Consider the following 22822-nt stretch of genomic DNA (forward strand, 5'->3'; position numbering starts at 1 on the left):
CCCTCTAACACAGTAGTAGATTTCTCATTACTCCATTGAGCAGCAGGCATTTCAGGGCCCCAAATCTCATCTTAGCATCTGTTTTCTTGGACCATTCTTATTGGTTATTTTTACAGGTTTGGTCCCCTTCAAAATGTCCTTTGGCCTTTGATGGACATTGGCTTGCTAGGGTATTATTAAAAGCATGTTTCTAAATTCAATAATCTCTCATGGAGGAGAAAGAAAAGGAGGAATTGACCAGGAATATATTCTCAATAAATTACTTGGCCATCTCTATAGAAGATTCTGAAATCTGTTCACAGGTCATTGAATATTGAGATTCCTAGGAAAGAAAATGGATTAAATTGTACATATCCTTTGCATATAGAGATTTTTATATATATTTTTTAAGTAGTTTTAGAAATAGTTTATGTTTGGGGAAGCTGTTAAAATGAGATTGCATTTTAAATTTTATTTCCAACTATTCATTCTAATACATAGAAATATGTTTGAGTTCTGTCAATATTCCATTGACTTTGATATGATATAATATTTACTGTAGCAATTAAAAACTATATTAGTTCAGATATATATAACTATATTATCTACAAATAAAATGTTTTATTTTAACTTTTCCCAACATTCAAATTGTATATGCCTTCTTCTTGCCTTATTCCACTGCTGAGTTCAAACTCTAACAGACAATAGAAGTTGTTGAATGAAGTAACTGATGAAGTTCATCCTTATCTTGTTCTGAAAGCAGAAATATGTTTTCTCTTACTAGAACTATGGTGTTAATTTCAATTTTATAGTATTTGCTTATTTGTGTGCTGTTTATTTCATATCAAAATTAGATTATATTTGGGAAATCTACTCCTAGTTTCTTATATTATAACGTGACTTTAAGTATTCATCAAATGCATTTCTATTTCTATTAAATAATTTATTTTTCTTTCCAAACTTTATTCTAAAAATGCTAATAAACCTCTAATACAAGTTGTTCATTTCATATTATTCTTCCTATGTGTTCCCCGACTTAATTTTCTCTGAGGTCGAAATTTGCCTGCTTCATCTTTGGAAAAGGAGGCAAAATAGGCTTCATAGACTTGTGTTCAGCATACTGTATGCTAAAAAATACATGGTGATAAGCTATGAGTTAGTGTCCTGACAGTCAGTAAAGGAGACAAAGAAATCTGGACATAAACATTAGGAGAAGCAGATCTGTAGTCACATTGTTGTTACTATGTTTGTGTGAGGCAGGAGATGCACACTGCCTAATGTTCCTCTATATGACAGGTGTCTTAGCTACTTTTCAACTGCTGTGACAAAACACTATAACCAAGGCAACTTATAAAAGGAAGTGTTTAATTTGGGGTTCATGGTTCTGAAGGGTTAGAATCTTTGACCATCATGGTGAGGAGGATTGTAATAGGTAGGCAGGCATGCTTTGAGCCGTAGCTGAGAGATCACATCTCAATCCATAAACACAAGACAGAGAAAGAACTGATTGGAAATGGTGTGGACTCTTGAAAACTCAAAGCCCACCATCAGTGAAACACCACCTCCAACAACGTCATACCTGCACATTTGTCTCACACAGTCCCACCAATTGGGGACCAAGTATTCAAACATGTGAACCCATGGGGGCCATTTCTCAAATATTAAGGACCAGCCTTAATAATCTTCTTCCTAGGGGCCCAGAAAAGAAGCTATGAATGGTGAGAATTATTTTCAGGAAATGAATCTAAGTTCACCAAGCTCTTAGTCCGTCTACTTTTATCCCTCTGGGATAAGATTCTATCTATAGAGCTACAGTTCTGTACTCAAGCCTAGTTCCTTTTGAAAGGGAAAAATCAGTAGCCATCTTGAGAGATGCTTCTCCCTCCCCTCCTCCAAAAGTATTTGCTGACCAGCAGCTTTAGAAGTGACCAGAAGTTGAACTTACAAAGCTGGGACAATAAATCTATATATCCTGAACTTGGCAAAACAAGATATGAGGAGTAATGGGCTCAACTGACCAGAAGTTGACCTCAGGGGAGAGTAGGACTGGAACAATAAATCTGAATGTATGTATTCTGGGTTCAACAAAAGCAGGACATATGGAGTAAAAATTTATGACTTTGTAGATCCCCTGAATCCTGTTAGCCATCAGTAACTTCATGCTTATAGTTCAGCCAGTAACGTCAAAAGAACTGCCTCACCCCAGCTCCCTCGTCCAATCCCAAGCTGCATGTAAACCTTTCCTATATAAACCCCTTAAAGCGAGTACTCGGGCCATTCTCCTCCACCCACTGTGTCTGATGTTGGACGTGAACCAAGCCTGCTTGTTTGGTTATTAAAAACCTCTGTGTGCTTGCATCAGATATTAGCTCTGTGGTGGTCTTGCTTGGGGGTCTTGCAACCTGGGCACAACACTTTCTTGCCTGACTTCTCTCTACCTTTATCTGTTGTCCCTTCTAAATTCTATCTTAATTCTCTCCTCTTAGTTCTGCCCCATGTTGGTCTTACTCATCTTGTTCTTCCCCATCTGGCTCTTCCTCATCTTCCATCTCATTCTTCTAGTTCTCCATCTAGTTCTCCAGTCAAAATCCTCTCCTGTCAAAATCCTCTCACAGTCTCTGAGATTTAACATTAAATACCCATGCAATAGCAGTGCTCTAGCTAAAGCAAGGTCACCAGGCTTGAATTCTTACAGGATCATAAAGGCAGACAAGTTTTCCTAAGGCAGTGACCTTCAGGCTTTCTTTTACAACCCAAAAAGAGAGTGGTAAAGGAGGAGGTCAACTGAGAGCTAAGATCAGTTAGTATATAAAAAAGGGAATTTATGTGTTCAATCTACATTCCTAGAAGAGAATAGGTAAGAAGTTAGGAGTCTATAATGTTACTAAGGCTATATAAGAAAGGAGGGTCTTAGCTTAAATTGCATGAGAAATAAAGCTATCTGCCTGTCCCAAGAGACAGGTGTTGTTTCTATAAGGGTGTTACCGGAGTTCAGGAGATCATTTGGCCTTAGATGCCTGATAGGTATTTTAGATAAATACACTGCTAGGAGTTCTTGGAAGCACTTATAACATACATATAGCACATTGCAAGAATTGGCTAATGTATATACAAAAGCTAAAATATCATCAAGACATCTTAAGCCATGGCTCAACCTTCAGAAAAGTCCTTGACATTTCCAAGTAGCAGCTTTTGTGATAGTAGCTGGATTCCATTACATTTTCCTGCGGCTTGCAGCAGCCATTCTCCTTCAAACCACCACAGCAGGACAGTAGCTAGAGCTAATCACCTGCAGCAGCTACCCGCTTTCCTGTGGAAGGTCATTCAGTACACTTTCCACCTGTACGTTGCCGGCTGTCTCCTCACATATGATACTTTTCTCCAGAGTGCAGTATGTATAATGAACATATATTCCTTCTATATATCCACAGTACATTTTACGTAAGTCATATGCGCTTCTTTCAAACCTGTAAGAGAAAAATAAGTACACTTGGCAAGTTATATTTTGATTACACCCACAGAGGAGAATTTTCAACATAAAATTATTGTTTTTATGGTCTATTGTCTAAGTCAAATTTGAGTTGATGATTGGGGGTACATACACGTGATATGAAACCCTGTTTTCTCAACTTTCTATGTCTGAAATATTTTCTGTCACTTAATTCCAGATTTAGCCTCTCTTCCCATGGCTGATATGATTCACAATAATGCCACATCCTAACTCTCCACCTTAACTTTTTCAGTAGTGAAACTTCGGCACTATCCTCACCAAGTGTTTTCATAATAATGACCCAAGCTAGAATAAAACTAATCTAGGAAACATTAAGTCCTGGATCATCTCTAATGTGGCATTTCCTTCTAGCAAGGTCTCAGGTACTCCATTCTGACTAGTAGTTTGTAACATTGGATGAGTGATCATAGATACCTATTTATAAATTTAAAACATTTTCTTGATAAACATAGCATTGATTCTTGGGTCCATTAATAATGGTCATCAAATAACTTCCTCAGTCAATGTGGGGAGCAAAAGAAGCCCTGAGTGTGTGAAGGCTTAAGTGGGTGTGTGTTACTGACATGAGCCAGGCATGTTGAGGACCGCGGCCTGATACCCACAGTGAAATGGCAAAGCCTTAGTCCTCCTGGAGTGAGGCTCAAAGGGATGGTGAGTCTTCCTCCCTACCCTCCCTTCCCCCCTCCACCTGCCCTCCTCAGGGTGAGGCTCAAAGGGATGGCAAACCCTTCCTCTGGTCCATGTGCAGATGTTGATGGTGTAGAAAATGTCCACCATAACATTCTCCCTTGGTTGTTTGTGGCCTGGAGAGTGTGCCCCTTCAGAGATTGCTCCTGCTGAGATCAACTAAACCTGCTTCCTGGTTTATCTGTATGAAGTAACATCCCCCACATCCAACAGTAGAAAATAAACACACTGAACTTCTGAGGTGCCTCAGCTTTTCCATCAGAGAGCCCAGACTTTCTGTGCGTTCATGTGTGCCTGTCTTTTCTTCATTCCCTTGCCACTCCAGTCAGGTCCACACATAAGGCAGTGCGAGAATGTAGCAAGTTAGATTTTCAGGAATGAGGTTTCCAGAGAGCTGGAGAAATGGCCCTGTGGCTAAAATGGAGATTCCAGAGGACCTGAGTTCAGCTTCCAGCTTACAACCATCTATAACTCCATAACCTATAACCTATAACTCCAGCTCTGGGGTTTACAATGCTTCTGGCTACCATAGGTACCTGAAATCATGTGTGAATACTCATATAAACAGATATACACAGAGACACATAGTTAAAAGTAAAATAAGTGTTGAAAAAAAAGGTTTTTTTTTTTTTATGATATCTAAGTAAACATCATCGTCCTCCAGAAAAGGCCCCCAAACAATAACATTGAGAATAACAAAATTTCACACACACACACACACACACACACACACACACACACACACACCCCATATTTTTACACTTATTATTTAAGGATTGTTTGATCACATCAAACATCCACTGCTCTTATTCACTTATTGTAGAGGAAGATCCCACAGGGCTTTGCAGTTGGCTTGAATTCAGAGTGTTAGCACCTGGGCTTTGAATGGTCTTTTGTGACTGCTATCTTTTGTAAAAGCTGCTTTTTGTTTGAAGTGTTTAAAGCTTATCTGAGTTCTTCCTGAAAAGTTCAAAGCCTCTGAAAAACTTAGTTGCAAAAGAACTCAGAAAACCAAGAGGTCTTGTGGCTGAAAATTGCTTTTGCATTTGTTTCCTTTGGGAGCTTCAGATAAGAGGTTTTGGTATGCAGAAATTGATTTGCCAAGGTGTAGATTGAATAACAATTTTTTAAAAAAATGGCTTTTGGAAAGCAATAGCAGTCAGGTCACCAGAAACTGGCCCCCCTACTGCTGTTAAGCCAAAATTCATCCTGGAGTGACCCAATTTCTTCCATGGACCCACAGAAAAACACAACACCAACACTTGGTGCCCAACATCATGGGTCTTGGAGAAAGAAGGGACTCAGGTGCTCTAGAACTGAAGGTTTAAAAAAAAAGGTGTGCTCTTAGAGTATGAGGATTCCAGGGTTTGGCAGGGTCACTGGGAAATTAAATCCCCCAGCTCAGAATTGGCAACAAGTAACATGGCTCCCAGGACAAAGAATAAATCAAGGGAAAAGGCCCTTTTAAGTAGAGAAAAGGGAAGGAAAGGAAATAAGAAAAGAAAATTTCTCAATGGGAAAAGGAGAAATGTTTAATCAAGAAAAAAAGGATTTTCCCTGTAGAAGAAAGAAAAATGTTAAATCAAGGCCTAGAAATAAAAAGACCCCATAAAAAAATAAATAAATAAAAGGAAGAAAGAAAGAAAGACAGAAAAAGAGAGAGAGAGAGAGAGAGAGAGAGAGAGAGAGAGAGAGAAAGAAAGAAAGAAAGAAAGAAAGAAAGAAAGAAAGAAAGAAAGAAAGAAAGAAAGAAAGAAAAAAGCCCTTTCCCAGTAGGCATAGAAGAACAGAGAAGGCTCTTTCCAATAAAATGAAGACATTAATGATAACTGGAACTCAGAGCTCTCTGGCTGCCACATGCTGCATGCCAGCTCTTTCTGCCAGCCCAGAGAGGTGGCATTTGAATTTCAAACAATGATGGGCAGGGCTTAACTGCTTCATCATGAGTTAGCACAGCTGGCCCAGAACTAGAATTTTCTTGTTTGTTTGTTTAATTTTGGCTTAAATGTTTTTGGTTCCCCCCGACCCCCCCAATACCAGGAATAACTCATTATCAATCAATGGTCCACTAGTGGGAGAAATAAAAAAAACGAAAACAAGCCCAACTTCTGGTAAAAAATTAGGACAATTAGGGCAAAAAAAAAATGGCAAAAAATTGCAATTAGGGCATAAAGTACAAAACCAATCCTGTTTGAATTTCCAGAAGTATTAGTCATTGATTGCATGGAATATGTTATCTTCTTTTGATCATCTGATCAATGCTGTGGGATGTTCTGTATGTTAAATGTGTTGCTCTGATTGGTTAATAAATAAAATACTGATTGGCCAGTAGCCAGGCAGGAAGTATAGGCGGGACAAGGAGAGAAGAGAATTCTGGGAAGTGGAAGGTGCAGGCGGAAAGACACTGCCAGCCGCTGCCAGCCACCGCCATGGAAAGTGAGATGTAAGGTACCGGTAAGCCACGAGCAACGTGGCAACTTATAGATGAATAGAAATGGGTTGACTTAAGCAATCCAACTTTATGTCAATATTTGTGTATCAATCACTGGAAATGGTCCATAAACAATTTCCTCAACCCATTATTACCATTATATGGGTGATATTTTATTGGATGCGTCTGATACAGACACTTTAGAACAAAAGTTCAATGTAGTACAAAAAAAATTTACTCTGTTGGGAATTACATACTGCTCCTGAAAAAATACAAAGAGGAGATTTTCTTAATTATTTAGGATTTAAATTAAGTAAACAGTAAATCTAGCTACAAAAGGTACAGTTAGGAGAGATCAATTCACACTCAATGATTTTCAAAAATTAGTGAGTAATATTAATTGACTGCGATCTACCATTGGACTGACTATTCAAGGATTAAGTAATTAGCTTCAAAATTTTCAAGGTGACTTGGATTTAAACAGTCCAAGAGAATTAACAACTGAAGCAGAAAAGGAATTGGCCCAAGTAGAACAAAATTTACAAAACGCCTATGGGAATCAATTGGCTCTCACAACTGGATGTATATATTACCTCCTGCCCATTCCCCTACTGGACTCATTACGCAAAGGGAGGATAATACTGTAGAATGAATTTAACTAGCTCACAAACAAAGTAAAAAGTTAAAAAAACTTTATAGAAAAGGTTTGAATTAATTATAAAAGGAAGAATAAGACTTCATCAATTGTCAGGAATGGATCCAGCTGAGATTGTAGTACCCTATATTAATGCTGAAATTATGCAATTGTGGGTAATTAATGATGATTGGCAAAAACTTGTAGCAATTTCTTAGCAGAAATTTACAACAAATATCCTAAAAGTAAGTGACGTCAATTTATAAAAAGAACTGAACAAATTCTTCCCTGCATAGTGGAAAAAGCACCTATTTTTGAGTCTCTTACATTTTATACTGACACAAACAAATTAGAAATGGTTGGTTATAAAGCAGGAACCATAAGTAAAGTAATTCAAAGTCCATAAGATTCGGTTTAAAAATCAGAGCTTTATGTCATTTTAATGGTTTACACGTTAAAGAATCTCTTAATATAATTATTGACTGATAATATAATTACTGATAGGAAGTGTATTAAAAGCTTCAGAATTTCATAAGAAACATCATGTTAATAGTAAAGGCTAACGGAAAAAAATTTTCCATTATTTGTCAACAAGCTAAGAAAATTACAAAAAAAAAAAAACCCAAAAACCTGTCCTACTTGTTCTTTGTATAATCAAGTTCCTTTACCTGCAGGAAGTAACCCTAAAAGTACACAGACACAAAAATAAATTGCAAATATTTATTTTTACTGCAAATGAATGTATTTCATTTAATAGAATTTGAAAATTTAAATAGACTCATTATACCATTGATCTATTCTCTGGATTTCAGTGGTCATCCGCCTTCAGTTCTGAAAAGGCTGATTCTGTAATTACACATTTGTTAGAGGCAATGGCTAAATGGTCACACCAACTGCAAATTAAACCTGATAACGGCCCTGCTTTTATGTTCCCAATAAAATGAAACTTTTTTTTTTGTACATTATAGCATAAAACACATTATAGGGATACTGTATAATCCTACAAGACAGGCAATTGTTGAAAGATCTAATCACACTCTAAAAGAGATGCTTTTTAAAAAGAAGGAGAATATGAGGACCCCCAGCGATAGATTACATAATGCTTCACTTACTTTAAGTTTTTTAAATGCTAATGAAGTAGGGACTACAGCTGCTGAAAGGCATTTGATTGTGGAAAAAAAAAACTGCTAAACTGAGTCAGGCTGTGTATTACAAGGATGTTTGAACATCAGAATGGAAAACAGGGAAAGTTGTGTGTTAGGGCTGAGGGTGCTTTTTTCACTATGCAGGGAAGAATCCAGTTGGTTCTTTCTATAAATTGAAGCCACTTACTTTTCAGGTATTTGTTGTTAATTTCTCCTAAGAAATTGTTACACGCTCTTTGCCAATCATCCTTAATTGCCCACAATTGCATAATTTTAGCATTAGTACAGTCTCAGTTGGATCCATTCCTGACAATTGACAAAGTGGTGATGAGTATGCCGAAATCACAGTGTCTAGTCTCAGCATGGTAGACTTTCAGCAAGGTGGGCCCTGCCTGCCTTCCTATTCAGTGTGTCCTAAACTCACACGTATGTGGTTGGGGGTCGAAATGCAACAGGATGCTAGCATTTTTGCATATTGAGTGCAAGATCCTGGATTCAACGCCCAGATGGAAACAGACAGACAGACGGAAACAGACAGACAGAGGGGTAACCGGGCTGGAGAAAGGGCTCAGTGGGTGAAGTACACACTCCCCTTGCAGAGAAGTCAAGTTCAGGCCCAGCACCCAGCTCACAACTACATGTAACTCCAGATCAAGGGCTCCGACACCTTGCTATAGCTTCTGTGAGCACAGCACGCTTGTGCACCTTGTGATGAATGTGGGTCCTGCAAAATTATCCAGCAGACTGATACTAAAGTTTCTATTTCTCATCTCAGATCCTGTTTCCCAAATTTCATGGATTATAAATACAAGTGGAATTTTCACATTGTTGTAAATAAAGCCTTAATTTGTTTGCAATAAAAAGCAGAACAAATACAAAGTACAAATCCAGTTATTGCCATATATTTATAAACAGCTTCCTAAATATGTTAGCAAGTTATAAAGATACTTATAAATTCATGCAGTCTATGGGGAAGTTCACATTATTTTTCACACTATAATGTTCGTCCAGTGAGTCTTCAAATAGTGCTCTCAACAGTCTCCACTTTAGGGCTATAGAGATGGTTCAGTCGAGTCCTTGACTAGCAAGCATAAGGATTTGAGTTCAATCCCCAGAGCCCATGGATAAAATCTGAGCGTGGGAGCACACACTTATAATCAATCCTAGCATTGGGGAGACAAGCAGATCCCTGGGGATCTCTGGCAACCTAGACTACTTGGGGAGTTCTAGACCACTGAGAGTTTCTGCCTCAAAAACAAAAAGTGGAGATCACCTGAAAAATAACACCAAAGTTATTCAGAGAATATTCAGTCTGGGGCAAAGGAGGCAGTTAATGACTACAAGCCAGACTTAACAGAAAAAAAGAACAATCTAACAGTCAGAGAAGGGCAATAACCACTCTGATTTCCACTGAACACACACACACATTCATACACATACACACACATCTCTCTCACACACAGCACACACACACATACACACATGCACCATACACACATGTATGTAGTAATACATTGTGTCCCCCAATATATTGTGCACCCTAATAAAGCTTATCTGAGGATCAGAGGAAAAAGCCAGCCACTATAGTAAACATAGAAGTCAGGCAGTGGTAGCACACATGCCTTTAATCCTAGCATTAGAGAGGCAGAGACCCATCCAGATCTCTGTGAGTTCGAGGCCACACTGGGAACAGAGCCAGGCATGGTAACACACCCCTTTAATCCCAGCACTAACCACAGAGGTCTGTACAGACAGAGAGGAAGTGATGTAGCTGGGCAGAGAGAGGAAGTGAAATGCAGAACAGAAAGGCATATAGGCCTGGGTATACAGGAAGCAGCTCTCTTTGGCTGAGGATTTTCAAGTGGTAAGAACATGGCTGGCTTCTTTCTGCTTTTCTGATCTCTCAGATTTTACCCCAGTATCTGGCTCTGGGTTTTTTATTAATAAGACAGTTTAGCAATTCATCTTACACATGTACACCACACACATACACATAAAGACACATGCACATGCACCCTCAACACAAACATATACATACAGTCTAAGAGTAAGTAATTTAGAGCTTTGTCAACCTTCCATTCACTCATCTTTGAATTCCAGAATATGGAACAATATTATGTACTTAAAGGTGTCTAGTGAATGGTTTCAGCTTCTGCAATCTTAACTATAAGCATTAATTACAGAAAAAATTCATAATTTGATTACTGTAGGTTATTGGAGACTTACCAAACTAATGACAAGACATGTATGGCAATTTTCTAAATATTCAAATACATCACAGAAGCCTGGAGGACAGTTGCCTTTAAAGATGTGGTGTCAGCTTATGCTGCTTTAAAAGGCTCTCTGCCAAGCTCCTGAAGAAATGTGCCCACTCACATGTAACCATAAAAATCCAGCAAGAACAGAGACTTACCCAACAGAGAGGAACATGTTCTCATTCAGTATCTCGGATCTTAAATAATTCTTTCTGGGCGACAGCCCCAGCCAATAACCATTTAACCCCTCAGACTTTACAAATTCCTAAAGAAACAGAGAAGGCCTGTTTAATACGCTGTTTCTTTTCTTTTCTTTTTCTTTTTCTTTTTCTTTTTTTTTTCTTTTTCTTTTTCTTTCGAGGCAAGGTTTCTCTGTGTAGCTTTGTGCCTTTCCTGGAACTCGCTTTGAAGACCAGGCTGGCCTTGAACTCACAGACATCCTGGATGGGTCTCTGTGATCCTCCTGCCTCTGCTTCCCGAGTGCTGGGATTAAAGGCGTGCGCCACTATCGTCCAGCTGTTTCTTAAGTCTGTATACTACCTCACAGGATCCCATAGTGCAGACTTCTGTTTTAACATTATAGTTTTGGTGTAGCATTACCACTTCTCAATGTTATTTAAAAGAAATTCAAAGTGCTTTTTAAGATGTTAGCATTTTTACAGCACAGTTTCCTCAAAGTGGGCCTGCTGTGTAGACAGGGAAAAATGAGAAGGAAACTCCGGTGCCTGGAGGCTGATGCAATCACAGAGCTGTGTTATGGCAGGACATCCTGCATCTGCTCAAACAGTAAAAACCAGCACCATCCCAAGCTAATCAGGACCATGGCTGCTAACCCTGGTAACTGAAACAGTCCTTTGCTTCCCTGTTATGGTCTGATGAGGCTTGCATAAAGTGCCACTCCCATCATGCATCTAGTATCACAACATACCCAACCCCACCTGTGTAAGAACAGAAAGGGTCAATCCGGGTCAATCCTAGTTCATTCCAGAATCTCCCCTCCTACACCCATGAACGTCTCTTTTCTCCCAGTAAAACTTCTCATAAGACAAGCCATCCAAATTCCCAGGGATGATACCCTCCTTTGAGACGCTCACATCTCTCCTGGTGGTTTACTTGTGCTTTCTGATAAAATGTTTCAACTTTTCACTGTGTGGGAGTTCTTTGTTTGATGGCTACAAGACCTTGGCGACCTTGGGTTGACGCCTCTGAGATCTCTTCAGCCTTCCCCACTGGTGATAGAAGGACCTACTGATTCATTGAATAACCTTCATATGAAAAGCTTAACAATTTTCCTGATCTAAATATTTAGGTAGTGAATATTCAGTCTTGAGCAAAGGATATGGCTAATGACTACAAGTTAGACTTAACAGAAAAAGAGAACAATACAATAAAGTCAGAGAACAGCAATAACTACAGAGCCCAGAGTTAGCAGCACAGGATGCTTTGCCCAAAGTTACATGTGTTTTTCTGTTAAAGCCAGTTGTCTTTTTAATAATAAATAATTATGAATGATTACTTGAGAAAGGTCAATGAAACAGAATAATCAATCAAAGTCCCTTCTCCTATAAAAGATGACAAAGTTTTGAAAGACCCCCACTCCATTATGAGGACATGGGGCGTTGGGCCGATGAAATGCCCCCCCCCCCAATAACTTAGCCTAAGAAACGCCATACTAAAAGGCAAGAACCAGAAAAACAGGAGTTCACAGCTGTGGCCGGCCATCCGGCCTTAAGAGAGATAACTATGGCTGGCCACCCGGCCTTGAGAGAGATAGCTATGGTCGGCCACCGGCCTTGAGAGAGAGATAACTGTGGTCGGCTACCGGCCTTGGGAGAAAAACCGTTGAGTCAAATCAGGATATTTATGGCTGCCCCCCCCGCCCCCCCGTAACTATGCTTCTTGCTTCTGTAACCGCGCCTCTGCCCCTGGGATCCTATAAAAGGTCCCCCTTGCCCTAGGAAGGCATGCAAGTCCTCCGAGAGACTTCGCCCCAGGTACCTGTGTATCTAAATAAACCCTCTTGCTGTTTGCATCTGATCCGTGGTTTCGGCGTGTTCCTTGGGTTTGGGGTCTCTCCTGAGGGAAGATCTCCCCTGGGGGTCTTTCAGTTTCTTATGGTAGAGAAGCTGAGCCATTTAGGGGAGATAAATATATATAGATTTGGTTTTTCGAGACAGAGTTTCTCTGTGTAGTTTTGGTGACTGTCCTGGATCTCGCTCTGTAGACCAGGCTGGCCTTGAACTCACGGAGATCCACCTGGCTCTGCCTCCCAAGTGCTGGGATTAAAGGCGTGCACCACTGCTGCCCGGCTAAGGGATATATTTTTACTCCAAGATAAATGACTACAATCTAGGATAAGTGGCTCACACAGGTAATTTCAGTGCTTGGGAGGTTGAAGCAGGAGGATTGCTGTGAGTTTGAGATAAGCCAGGGCTACTAAGTGAGATTTGTCTCAAAAGAAAGAAAGAAAATAATAAAGGATTACTATGTGAGAGACCAGAACTATTTACTAATAAGTGACACAAAAAGACATTGTTCAAACCAGCAGTTCTCAACCTGAGTGTCATTATCCCTTTGGAGATAGAATGACTCTTTCACAGGGGTCGCATAAGAGCATCAGAAAAATCAGATATTTACATTACAATTCATAATAGTAGCAAAATAACAGTTATGAAGTAGCAACGAAAATAATTCTATGGTTGGGGGCTCCTACAACCTGAGGAATTGTATTAAGGGGTTCCAGCATTAGGAAGGTTTATAACCACTGATTTAGACATAAACAAATAAACAAACCAGAGAATTGACTTTTCATTGGTCCTAAAATCTCTGTGTAATATGTCTATTTAACATTTGCCTCCTCTCTATCAACCCAGTATACTTATTTGAGCAAATATCACCCTAGCTGTCTTAACCTGGCTTTTTTGCCTTGTCAATAAAAAACACAATATATTGATAATAAAGATATTCTCCTGTGTGGTTTTTATGGGGTGGTGATAACTATTCTGAGGGCATACACAGAAACCTGCTCCTACACTTCCAACTTGGAACCAGACAGGCCTGAGGATTCTGGGAGTCCCTGGTCTACTTGCCTATCTTCCAGCTTCTAAGATTCTGCTTAAGCTAAAGCTGTGTGTGTTTTAGCCTGACGGTGATTTTCCTGAGACAAATGTGCAAGTCCCAGTCCCCTCCCCAGGCAGCGAAAACAATCCTGAGTCATGAATGGGTCACTGTGTGTCTTCCCAACACATGCTTCTTCACCCCATATTTCACGATGTGAAGGGATTCCGTTCTGAGTGAACAGAGACATGGAACCTTACCAGCTCATTCCTGTTCTTAATCTTCAGCAGGCTGGCATTCCGAGCTGAACAGAGCATTTCACTCTTTTGCCATGTTCCAAACCCATCAAGTTTAGAGTAACAGCTGTCCTTGAACCATTTTGAACCCTTTGGACAAGGTTTGCATTTGTGCTCTGGAAGGAGGGCAGAGTGTTACAGGTTTGTATGAACACCCTTGACCACTATTTCTCTACTGTCTGTGTAACAGTGACAAGATTTGCTGTGTTTCTTCTCTTTAGGTCGATGAGAAAGAAATCAAGTCCTCTATATCACTATACATCACCCTAGAAACATAACAAAAAACTTGGGCAAACAAAAATGTTCAAGTACCTGGCCAGATTCAAACGTATTGTCCATCATTAGGAAACCTGGGTAGTTTTCATTTGTTTTTTGTTTGTTTGTTTGTTTGTTTGTTTTTCACTTATGACTCTAAAAATTAATCACAGCAAATGCTGTCTAGTAAAAACCAGGCTCACAGAGTCACATTGGTCTGGCTTTCTCCAGCAGGTGTGTCTTTGGCTTTCAACTTCCAGAGTGTTGAAGAGGTACCTTAGAAGCACGGGAACATAGTTTAGCCACAAAAACTACAAAAGCACCGAAAGATAACACTCCTTTCCCCGGGTCCATACATCGCTTCATTTCTTTGCCAGAATCTTTCACTCCTTCAGCACTAGCTGAAATTTAGGAATGGGGTCATGTATAAAGAGGCATCCTTCCTTACTTACCACCTCTTGAGCTTTGTGCCCAGAACAAGGGGAATAAACTGCAGATCAGAGAAACTGAGTATACTGTCTGATGCTTCAGTATGTAAGTGTCAGAACCTTATAAATTGGCAGTCTAATTATTTCTCCTTTCATGTTTTTCCCCTAACTATGGAGAAATATCAATGACTCATTTACTGAACACATTTAATTCCACGTTTAATATTGGCTCCATAAGGAAGTGATTCTTAAAGGACCCTAAGGTTTAGTTTGTGGTCCAGGAAATAGTTTTGAGAGCAATATAAGGTTACCTGGTTCCTTTTTACACAGCTCACGACACAGCTGGATGGCTGTCTTTTGCAGCATGGCAGAGAGGTTCCTGATTTTCTTGGAGCTGTTGAAATTGTGCATCAGCTGTAGGGAAACATTTCTCTGAAGTTCTTCCTTGATGTTTTGTAGTTGATTTGATTTTATCATTTCTGTCTTCAAAGTTGTATAAACTCCAGGATTATTTTAAAGACAGAGAAGAAAAGAAAATAGTAGATGATTTTAAAAACCTTATAAATTCTCAGTTATTCTATCACCTTTAGAAATTTGGTGAATTCTTTCTTCGGAAATAGTATTAAAATATTAAAGTGGTAGGAAAAGGCCTCTCTATTGGATTTATTCGAGGAGATAGAGTGTATGTCTATGGACTATGTTATAGGAACCTCTTTGGGGCATAAAGCCTTAATTCCAAGAATAAACGTGGATTCAACAACTCATAGCATTCTAAACCAGTCCGAAAATACCTATATAGATACATACATTTACAAATACATATATATATATGCAACACTACACAAACTCAGCAGGTTGCATTTATATACTTATTTATATAACTATGTAACAAAAATAATTAAAGATTAGGAGGCTATGAATTTGAGAGGGAGCAGGCAGGGACATGAGAGGGATTAGAGGGAAAAGGAGGGAATGATACAAATGTATTTTAATTAAATTTAAATGTTCATTTTAAAGAATGGGATGATACATACACAATCCTCCTAAGACCCCCAGTCCAACGAGCAGCAGAAAGCACAGAAGAGTCAGAATCAAGACTGTGTTATGCTGTGAATGGGATGGAGAAGAAGGTACTGTGAAAAGAAAAAGAGCGTAGCATTTGAGAAGCAGCTCACACTAATTTCATTCATTCATTCATTCATTCAGTCAGTCAGTCAGTCATCCTCCCCTCATTTCTTTTTACTATGTATTTTGTAATGAAAAGTATTTTGCTAAAAACTAAAAGACTTTAACTTATTTTCAAGAATAATCGGATAGGAAACCATAAGTAAGACATCAGGTTTTATTTTGAGGCCTTTGACTATGCTGTGTTACACTCCAGATTTTTTTGTTCATGAGATGTCTTAAATTTCTTACCAATAAGATCAAGGCAGTGATTTTTTTTAAAGTAAGAAGCATTCAGTAAGTTCTTTTGTATGAGAGGGCAGTCTCATAGACAAAGATGTTAACCCTAGACTGATGAAAGATACAAAAAGTAAAGATAAAGTTTAGAAAATAGAGAGGAGGAAGGGAATGGAGAGTACAGATAGTGAGTGTGTGTATCCATGGATACATTTGTGGAAAGTGAGTGTCTGGAGGCTGAGGGAAGCCAAGTCAGTCTGGGGAGTCTCTTGGAATGCAGAGGTGAGGCTTGACAAGAAGCAGTTCCAGTTGTTAATGCACTCCTCTCGAATGCCAAGAGTGGAGATACAGAACGGCAAAGCGGGCTATCACTCTGTTCCGGCATCCCTCGTCAGCTCTCCTCCTCGCCTAGTCTGGATCTGCAGTTCTCATTCCAAATTTTTCAATATTGTCTGTGATTTTCCAGCAAAACATTGTAATGGAAAGATTTTATTATTTTCTGACCAATGAATCACAGACTACACCATTTTCCTAGAAGGTTATAAAACTTACATTGTGAATTATTTTTAAGGGATTATATGACTTAAATTATCTCTATGTATGGATATATGTAAAGACTGTCTCAAGAAAGTAATTCAAGAATTACCTAATATTCTTTCTCTGTTCCTGAAATTTGTCTTATATCAACAGCTGATAGCATAACAATGTTGTAAATTCTCACAAAAGTGACATATAAAATATAAAACTCAATTTCTTAATATTATTGTTAGTGAAAGTACTATAAATGTTCCAGTCCTTATCTGAAGTTTAAAATACAAAGTCATAGGCTATCTTTCATCAAAATTATTTTCTCATTTTTTGTATGTATTCAATTATTTAAAAGTTATCAGATTTAGATACTGGACACTGTTGTGGCTGTTAATAAATCAAAGTAGTAAGGTGTGCATGTTTATGGTGTCATGTAGATGCATTTTAAAGTGATAGGAAACAAACAGCTGAATGATTGATAAAGTAATGATAGACAGGAAAATAGATAGATAGATAGATAGATAGATAGATAGATAGATAGATAGATGATAGGTAGATAGACATTTGAAACTCATATTTTAGAAATTATGTGGTTCAGATGTCACGGATATGGGGAAGAAATGTGCAGAATTCTTGTGAAGAACGTGACAGTAAGAGCACCCACCTCAAAAACCATAATTTAGGGGAGATATTTTTTTTATTTGAGGAACAGAATACGTTGAGAGTAGCTAAAGATAGATTGTCCTGTATGAGAAGAGTTGTTCAGGGGGGTTTAAAATGGAGCCTGTGCAAGAGTGGGACAGGTGCTGAGTTTCCTTTAGACGACTGGGGGAGGTCCTAAGGGGATACTTGGAGGCCATGGGACTGGAGGCTGAAAGGCAGGGGGTGACTTAGAGGAGAAGGAGAGCTGTAAAGTGCCCTTGAGTGAACCATCAAAGAGTGTAAGCAAGAAGTCAGGACAAGCAACCAGTTCAACCGCAGGAACAGTGGGAGTGAGAAGATGTGTCATGGAGAACGCCCAGTGGGAAGGAATTTCACTTAGGTTGTGGTGTGTTGTGTCACATTGTGTTGAAAGTAGAGCCTCACACATGCTCAGCAAGAGCTCTATATACTCAACTCTCTCTTTACTTCTCATTTTGAGACAGGATCTCACTAAACTAACTGCCCAGGTTGACTCTGAACTCAGGTCTTGAACTTGTAACCCTCCTGCCTCAGCCTCTTTAGTAGCTGAGGTTAGAGAACAGCTCCCTCGTGCCTGGCAAAGAAAGTAATTTTAGAAGAGCGTCATGAGGACAGTAGGAAAGGACAGCAGGGAAAGAACAGAGACAGGAAGCCATGAGACAGCCCAGGGGGTAAAGGCACTTGCTGTGCGAGCCTGACAACCTAAGCTAAATCCCTGGTGGTTCACATGGTGGAAGGAGAGGATTGAGTCCTCAGGATGTCCTGGGGCCTCCACACATGCACTGTGGCTAGTGCAAACACACATACCTAAGCACACGTATACATGCGCGCGCGCACACACACACATTAAATTTAATCTAAATTTAAAATGACGAATAGAGATCTGAATGCTAGGATAACACAAGGAAACCCCAAGAGACTTGGACCAGAACCAGCTCCATGAACAATGAGGAAATAAGCTGGGTAATAAGTGTTCTTTCTGGACACACACACACACACACACATACATACACGTGTGCACAAAGTGTTCTCTCTTTCTCTTTCTCCTACTCTGTAAGCATTTTACTTTTCAAAACCATAAAAAGAAGAACACGTAAGTCCATTACGTTCCTGCACAATGTATAGTCCTAGTTCCATGACTTCATATAATGAACACACACACACACACCACCACCACCAACAACAACAACAACAAAAACAAAAATAGACCCTTCATAATAAAATGCCAGCATTTCTACATAGAAAAACCCTGTCTTGAAAACAAACAAAAAAAAACCCCTACATTTGAAAATACCATCCATGCTGGGCAGTGGTGGCCCACGCCTTTAATCCCAGCACTTGAGAAGCAGAGGCCGGTAGATCTCTGTGAGTTCAAGGTCAGTCTGGGTTACAGAGTGAGTTCCAGGAAAGGTGCAAAGCTACACAGAGAAACCCTGTCTCGACAAACCAAAAAAAAAAAAAAAAAAGAAAGAAAGAAAATAGCATCCTGTTCCATGTACCAATTTTTAGTACTTAAAAAAAAAATTGTAATGTAAAATACAGAGTGTTTTATTGCAGTGATTTATGCCTTAAAGGAAAAAATCTTTATAATCACTTTTGTACTTTGGATTTAAATAAAAGGCTTAATTAAAAATTTGCACTGAATAATTACTGTATTTGAAGTGTAAGGCTGTAGCCACTGCCACAGCCTTACATTACATCCATGGCTCAAAATCTTACCTTTTCTCCCACATCTTTTAGACTTCTGGGTATTTTCTTTCTTATCAGAGTCCTGGAATTTGAGATTTGCATAAACAGTTTCTTCAGACATTGATGAATAGTCAAAGAAAGCTCCACAAACTGTCCTTTGAAAAAGGTGAGAGAGGGCGAAAAGCTGAATGAGTCTATCTGGAATTTTAAAACTTCTGTGTGTAAACTGAAGCTAGTCTCACAAGATAGCAGTTCTTTTTAGAAACCCATTGCGTCAGTCTCTCAAATATGTGCCCAAGAGCCACAGACTGTCTGTAGCCTCAGACAAGAACAGATAAGAATCAAAAGAGGAAACATCTTTCTTCCTCATATGTCTTCCTTTTTCTCATTTCTACATAAAGTAATTTTTGGAATTTTGTTTGGATAATATTTGTATTGTGCAAGTTGCACAATTCATTTCTACCACATGGTGCAGACACAGCATAGGATTAAACCCTCTAGCAAGAAAATGATTGGAATAACTCAGTTCTTAAATGCTCGCTGATGGAACGGCAGTGGACATGCAAGGTGCCCTGTGTAGGATGGTCAAGGTCTCCAGAGAAAGCCTGGCTTAGTCAGAACTGAACATTCACTATGATGACACAGGAGGAATAGGCGATGAAGGACCATGCTTTCTTTCTGGTACAAAGGTTCTGGTTAGATTAACAGGAGCTTTGCTCCCAGCATTAGAGAGGCAGAAGCAGATGGATCTCTGTGAGTTCCACAATAGCCTGGTCTACATAGTGAGTTCTAGGACAGCCAATACTAACATTAGAGGGACACTGTCTCAAACCACCACCACCCCTGAAATAACTAACAAGCTAAATAAATAACACAAGGCACTACCACCACCGTGTAACTGGTAAATGAATGAACTCAAAACTGTAATAGTCAGTCAAAGCTGTAAGACATAACCTGGGTCATGCTGGTACCAGCTTCCTTCCCCTTTTCGGTGGCTCATTGAAGTACCTCATATGGATTGAGGCTTTGTGCAAAAAACGTAAGTCTGGCTTCAGGTTTCCTGGCCGCAGGGCTGTTCACAGAGCCCTCAAACACAGGTTGTTGCTCTAAGCATGCACATTCCCAGTTGTGGCTCAGAGCCCCAGGTTCACAGTTTTCTGTTGTTATTGTTGTTCAGAGAAACTAGGTTTTTTCCAGGGTTTGGAGACCTCACCTTAGAGAATGGGAGTCTCATCAGTGGGCAGTGCCCATTTTTTAATACCTTCTCCTAATATTTCTTTGGAATTCTTAAGTGATATCAACACATAAATAATGATATCAACACATAAACAATGTTAAATAGGTTGGCATTATTTTTAACTATGAAAGAGAATGTTTTTAATTCAATAAAAATTAACTGCTTTGTCATGATAAAAAAATGTACAGACAAGCAACAATAGATTGACTCAGTGAGTGTATATTTCTGTGTGTAGACATGAACAACAATAATTATCAAAGAAAGGAAGGCTATGAATTTGAGAGGAGGTAATGACAGAATGGGAGAGTTTGGAGGGAGAAAAAGAATGGGAGGGGGTGTGATTAAATTTTAATTTTTAAAAAGATAGCAAACAGAAGAGATTTTCTACAACATCTGCCAAAAGTAAACAAAAGAATCACAAGTACAAATAAAGTACATATTTTCAAAACGATATTGAAGAAAATTCTAAACTGTTACGAAGAGAAATCAGGAAAGTATGCTTTAACATTAGAAGTACTAACAGTGTAAGATCATTTGTAAAAGTTTCAATAAATATTAGTTGAATTAAAACAATAATGGGCCAGGCGGTGGTGGCGCACGCCTTTAATCCAAGCACTCGGGAAGCAGAGGCAGGCAGATCTCTGTGAGTTCCAGACCAGCCTGGGCTACAAAGTGAGTTCCAGGACAGGCTCCAAAGCTACACAGAGAAATCCTGTCTCAAAAAACAAAACAAAAAAACCCCATGGCATGGCAGTCATACATGTAATCATAGGACTGGGGAGATGGACATAGAAGGATCCTAGGGTCACATTGTGTTAGGACCAGTATCGGCTCAGGACACCCCAAGACCAAGTTCTAAGCACAAAGGAGATTTATTTGCTCCAGATGGGGAAAGGTCAGGGAATAGAGGACTAGGGAGAAGGGGGGGAAGGGGACAAGGGAGAGGGGGACAAAGGACTGCCTTTGCACAGAGAGGAGACCGACATTGCCCATAAGAAAATGGTGGTTTATAAAAGTAAAAGGAGAAACTCCACGTTAAGATGAGGTGTTTAATTCTAATTGGACATATTAATAAGGTGAGCCAAAGGGGGCTTTTGATTGCTGGACTTCAATACTTTGATAGCCCAACCTTGATAATCAGCCTCAGGAGGAGGATGTGGCCAAATAAGGAAATGAACCTTGGTAGCTAGCTTTAGGAATATAATCTAATGTTTTTAAGCAAGGCAGAAGGAATGGGAAAGAAGGGCAAGGCCTGTCAGAGCCATGTTTGCCATGCTCAAGCTGGCTAGATTTCCTTTACATTGTCTAGCCAACCTAGTGATCACCAAACCCCACTAAGATCCCACTAAGAGATGTTATCTCAAAACACAAGGCAGATTCCAGCCGCATGTTCACATGTACCCCTACATATTTGTATATGAAAATCCACACTTACCTATACATACAAGTGTGCATGCACACACATATATACTTATCAAGACTGTTAAGAAATATATAATTTTTATTTCCTTCTAACTACTTCATGAGTGGTGGTTTCCTGTTTACAAGCCTTCAAGACAGATGTTCTTCTTATCACCTTGATTCCCTTCCCAGGAATGCAAGTAAACTATAACCAGCATAGTCCTCAACCAACGTCACACAGGTGTCATAGCAGATGGAGAGCTGAGATATAAGTAGATCCCAGCTGCTTGTTTCAGACACGTATCCTCCCATGATGGGAAATCATTGGCCTTTCCTTCTTCCTGGCAGGGGATCAAATATTTCTATAGGAAGAATAAAAACATTCACATTTTAGAATATAACACATGAATGTGGGCTAAGTCTCTGAGTAGAGAAAGTTTTCTCAACAAGATATGAAAAGTCATTAAGGATGAACAAATTGACTACATCATAATCAAATACATATATACAGCAAAATAAAACACAGTAAAAATAGCCACAGTAAACTGAAAAAGTGTAAATATACATGAAATATATTATATATATCATAGAGGATGGGGTGAATTTTATAAATTCACAAAGTTATACAAATTAATATACAAAAAGGTGAATGTTGATAGAAAATTTGACATTAGTAACAAACTCTTTTGGTTTTTGAAACAATTTCTAATAATTAAATTTTTGGCAGGAAAAAGTGTGAGGAGATTTAGGGGTTTTTTTTGTTTTGTTTTTCTTGTTCTTTTCATCACATGTGACTATTATCACTTTATTTTTTTAATTAAGAAATTTTTTTATTCATTTTACATAGCAACCACAGATCTCCCTCCCCCCCCCCCCCAGCCACCCTCCCAAAACCTATGCCCTATTCCTTCCTCCAACACAGTAAGGCCTCCCACCGGGAGTCAGCAGAGTCTGGTATATTCAATTGAGGCAGGTCCAATGCCCTCCCCCTGCATCAAGGCTGTTCAAGGTCCCTCTGTAGGTAGTGGGCTCCAAAAAGCCAGTTCATGCACCAGGAATGGATCCTGGTCACTACTCAGCAGTATAAAACAATGACATCATGAAATTTGCAAGCAAATAGATGGAACTAGAAAACATCATCCTGAGTGAGGTAACCCAGACTCAGAAGGACAAACATGGTGTGTACTCACTTATAAGTGGATACTAG

The 22822-nt window shown here is 39.2% G+C and overlaps 1 protein-coding gene across 1 annotated transcript; it reads right to left on the bottom strand.

Moving 5' to 3' along the window:
• Positions 1–2968: 2968 nt before the first annotated feature.
• Clec12a (C-type lectin domain family 12 member A) lies at positions 2969–19230 on the bottom strand. The gene is made up of 6 exons (XM_028881485.2): positions 19008–19230; positions 15713–15811; positions 14990–15178; positions 13960–14111; positions 10801–10907; positions 2969–3446 (listed from the first exon to the last, which is right to left on the bottom strand). Exons 1-6 carry the CDS (start codon positions 19096–19098, stop codon positions 3278–3280), a joined length of 807 nt encoding a protein of 268 aa, XP_028737318.1. The 5' UTR covers positions 19099–19230; the 3' UTR covers positions 2969–3277.
• Positions 19231–22822: the final 3592 nt, after the last annotated feature.

The sequence above is a fragment of the Peromyscus leucopus genome, chromosome 3, assembly GCF_004664715.2.
Source record: "Peromyscus leucopus breed LL Stock chromosome 3, UCI_PerLeu_2.1, whole genome shotgun sequence".
NCBI lineage: Eukaryota > Metazoa > Chordata > Mammalia > Rodentia > Cricetidae > Peromyscus > Peromyscus leucopus.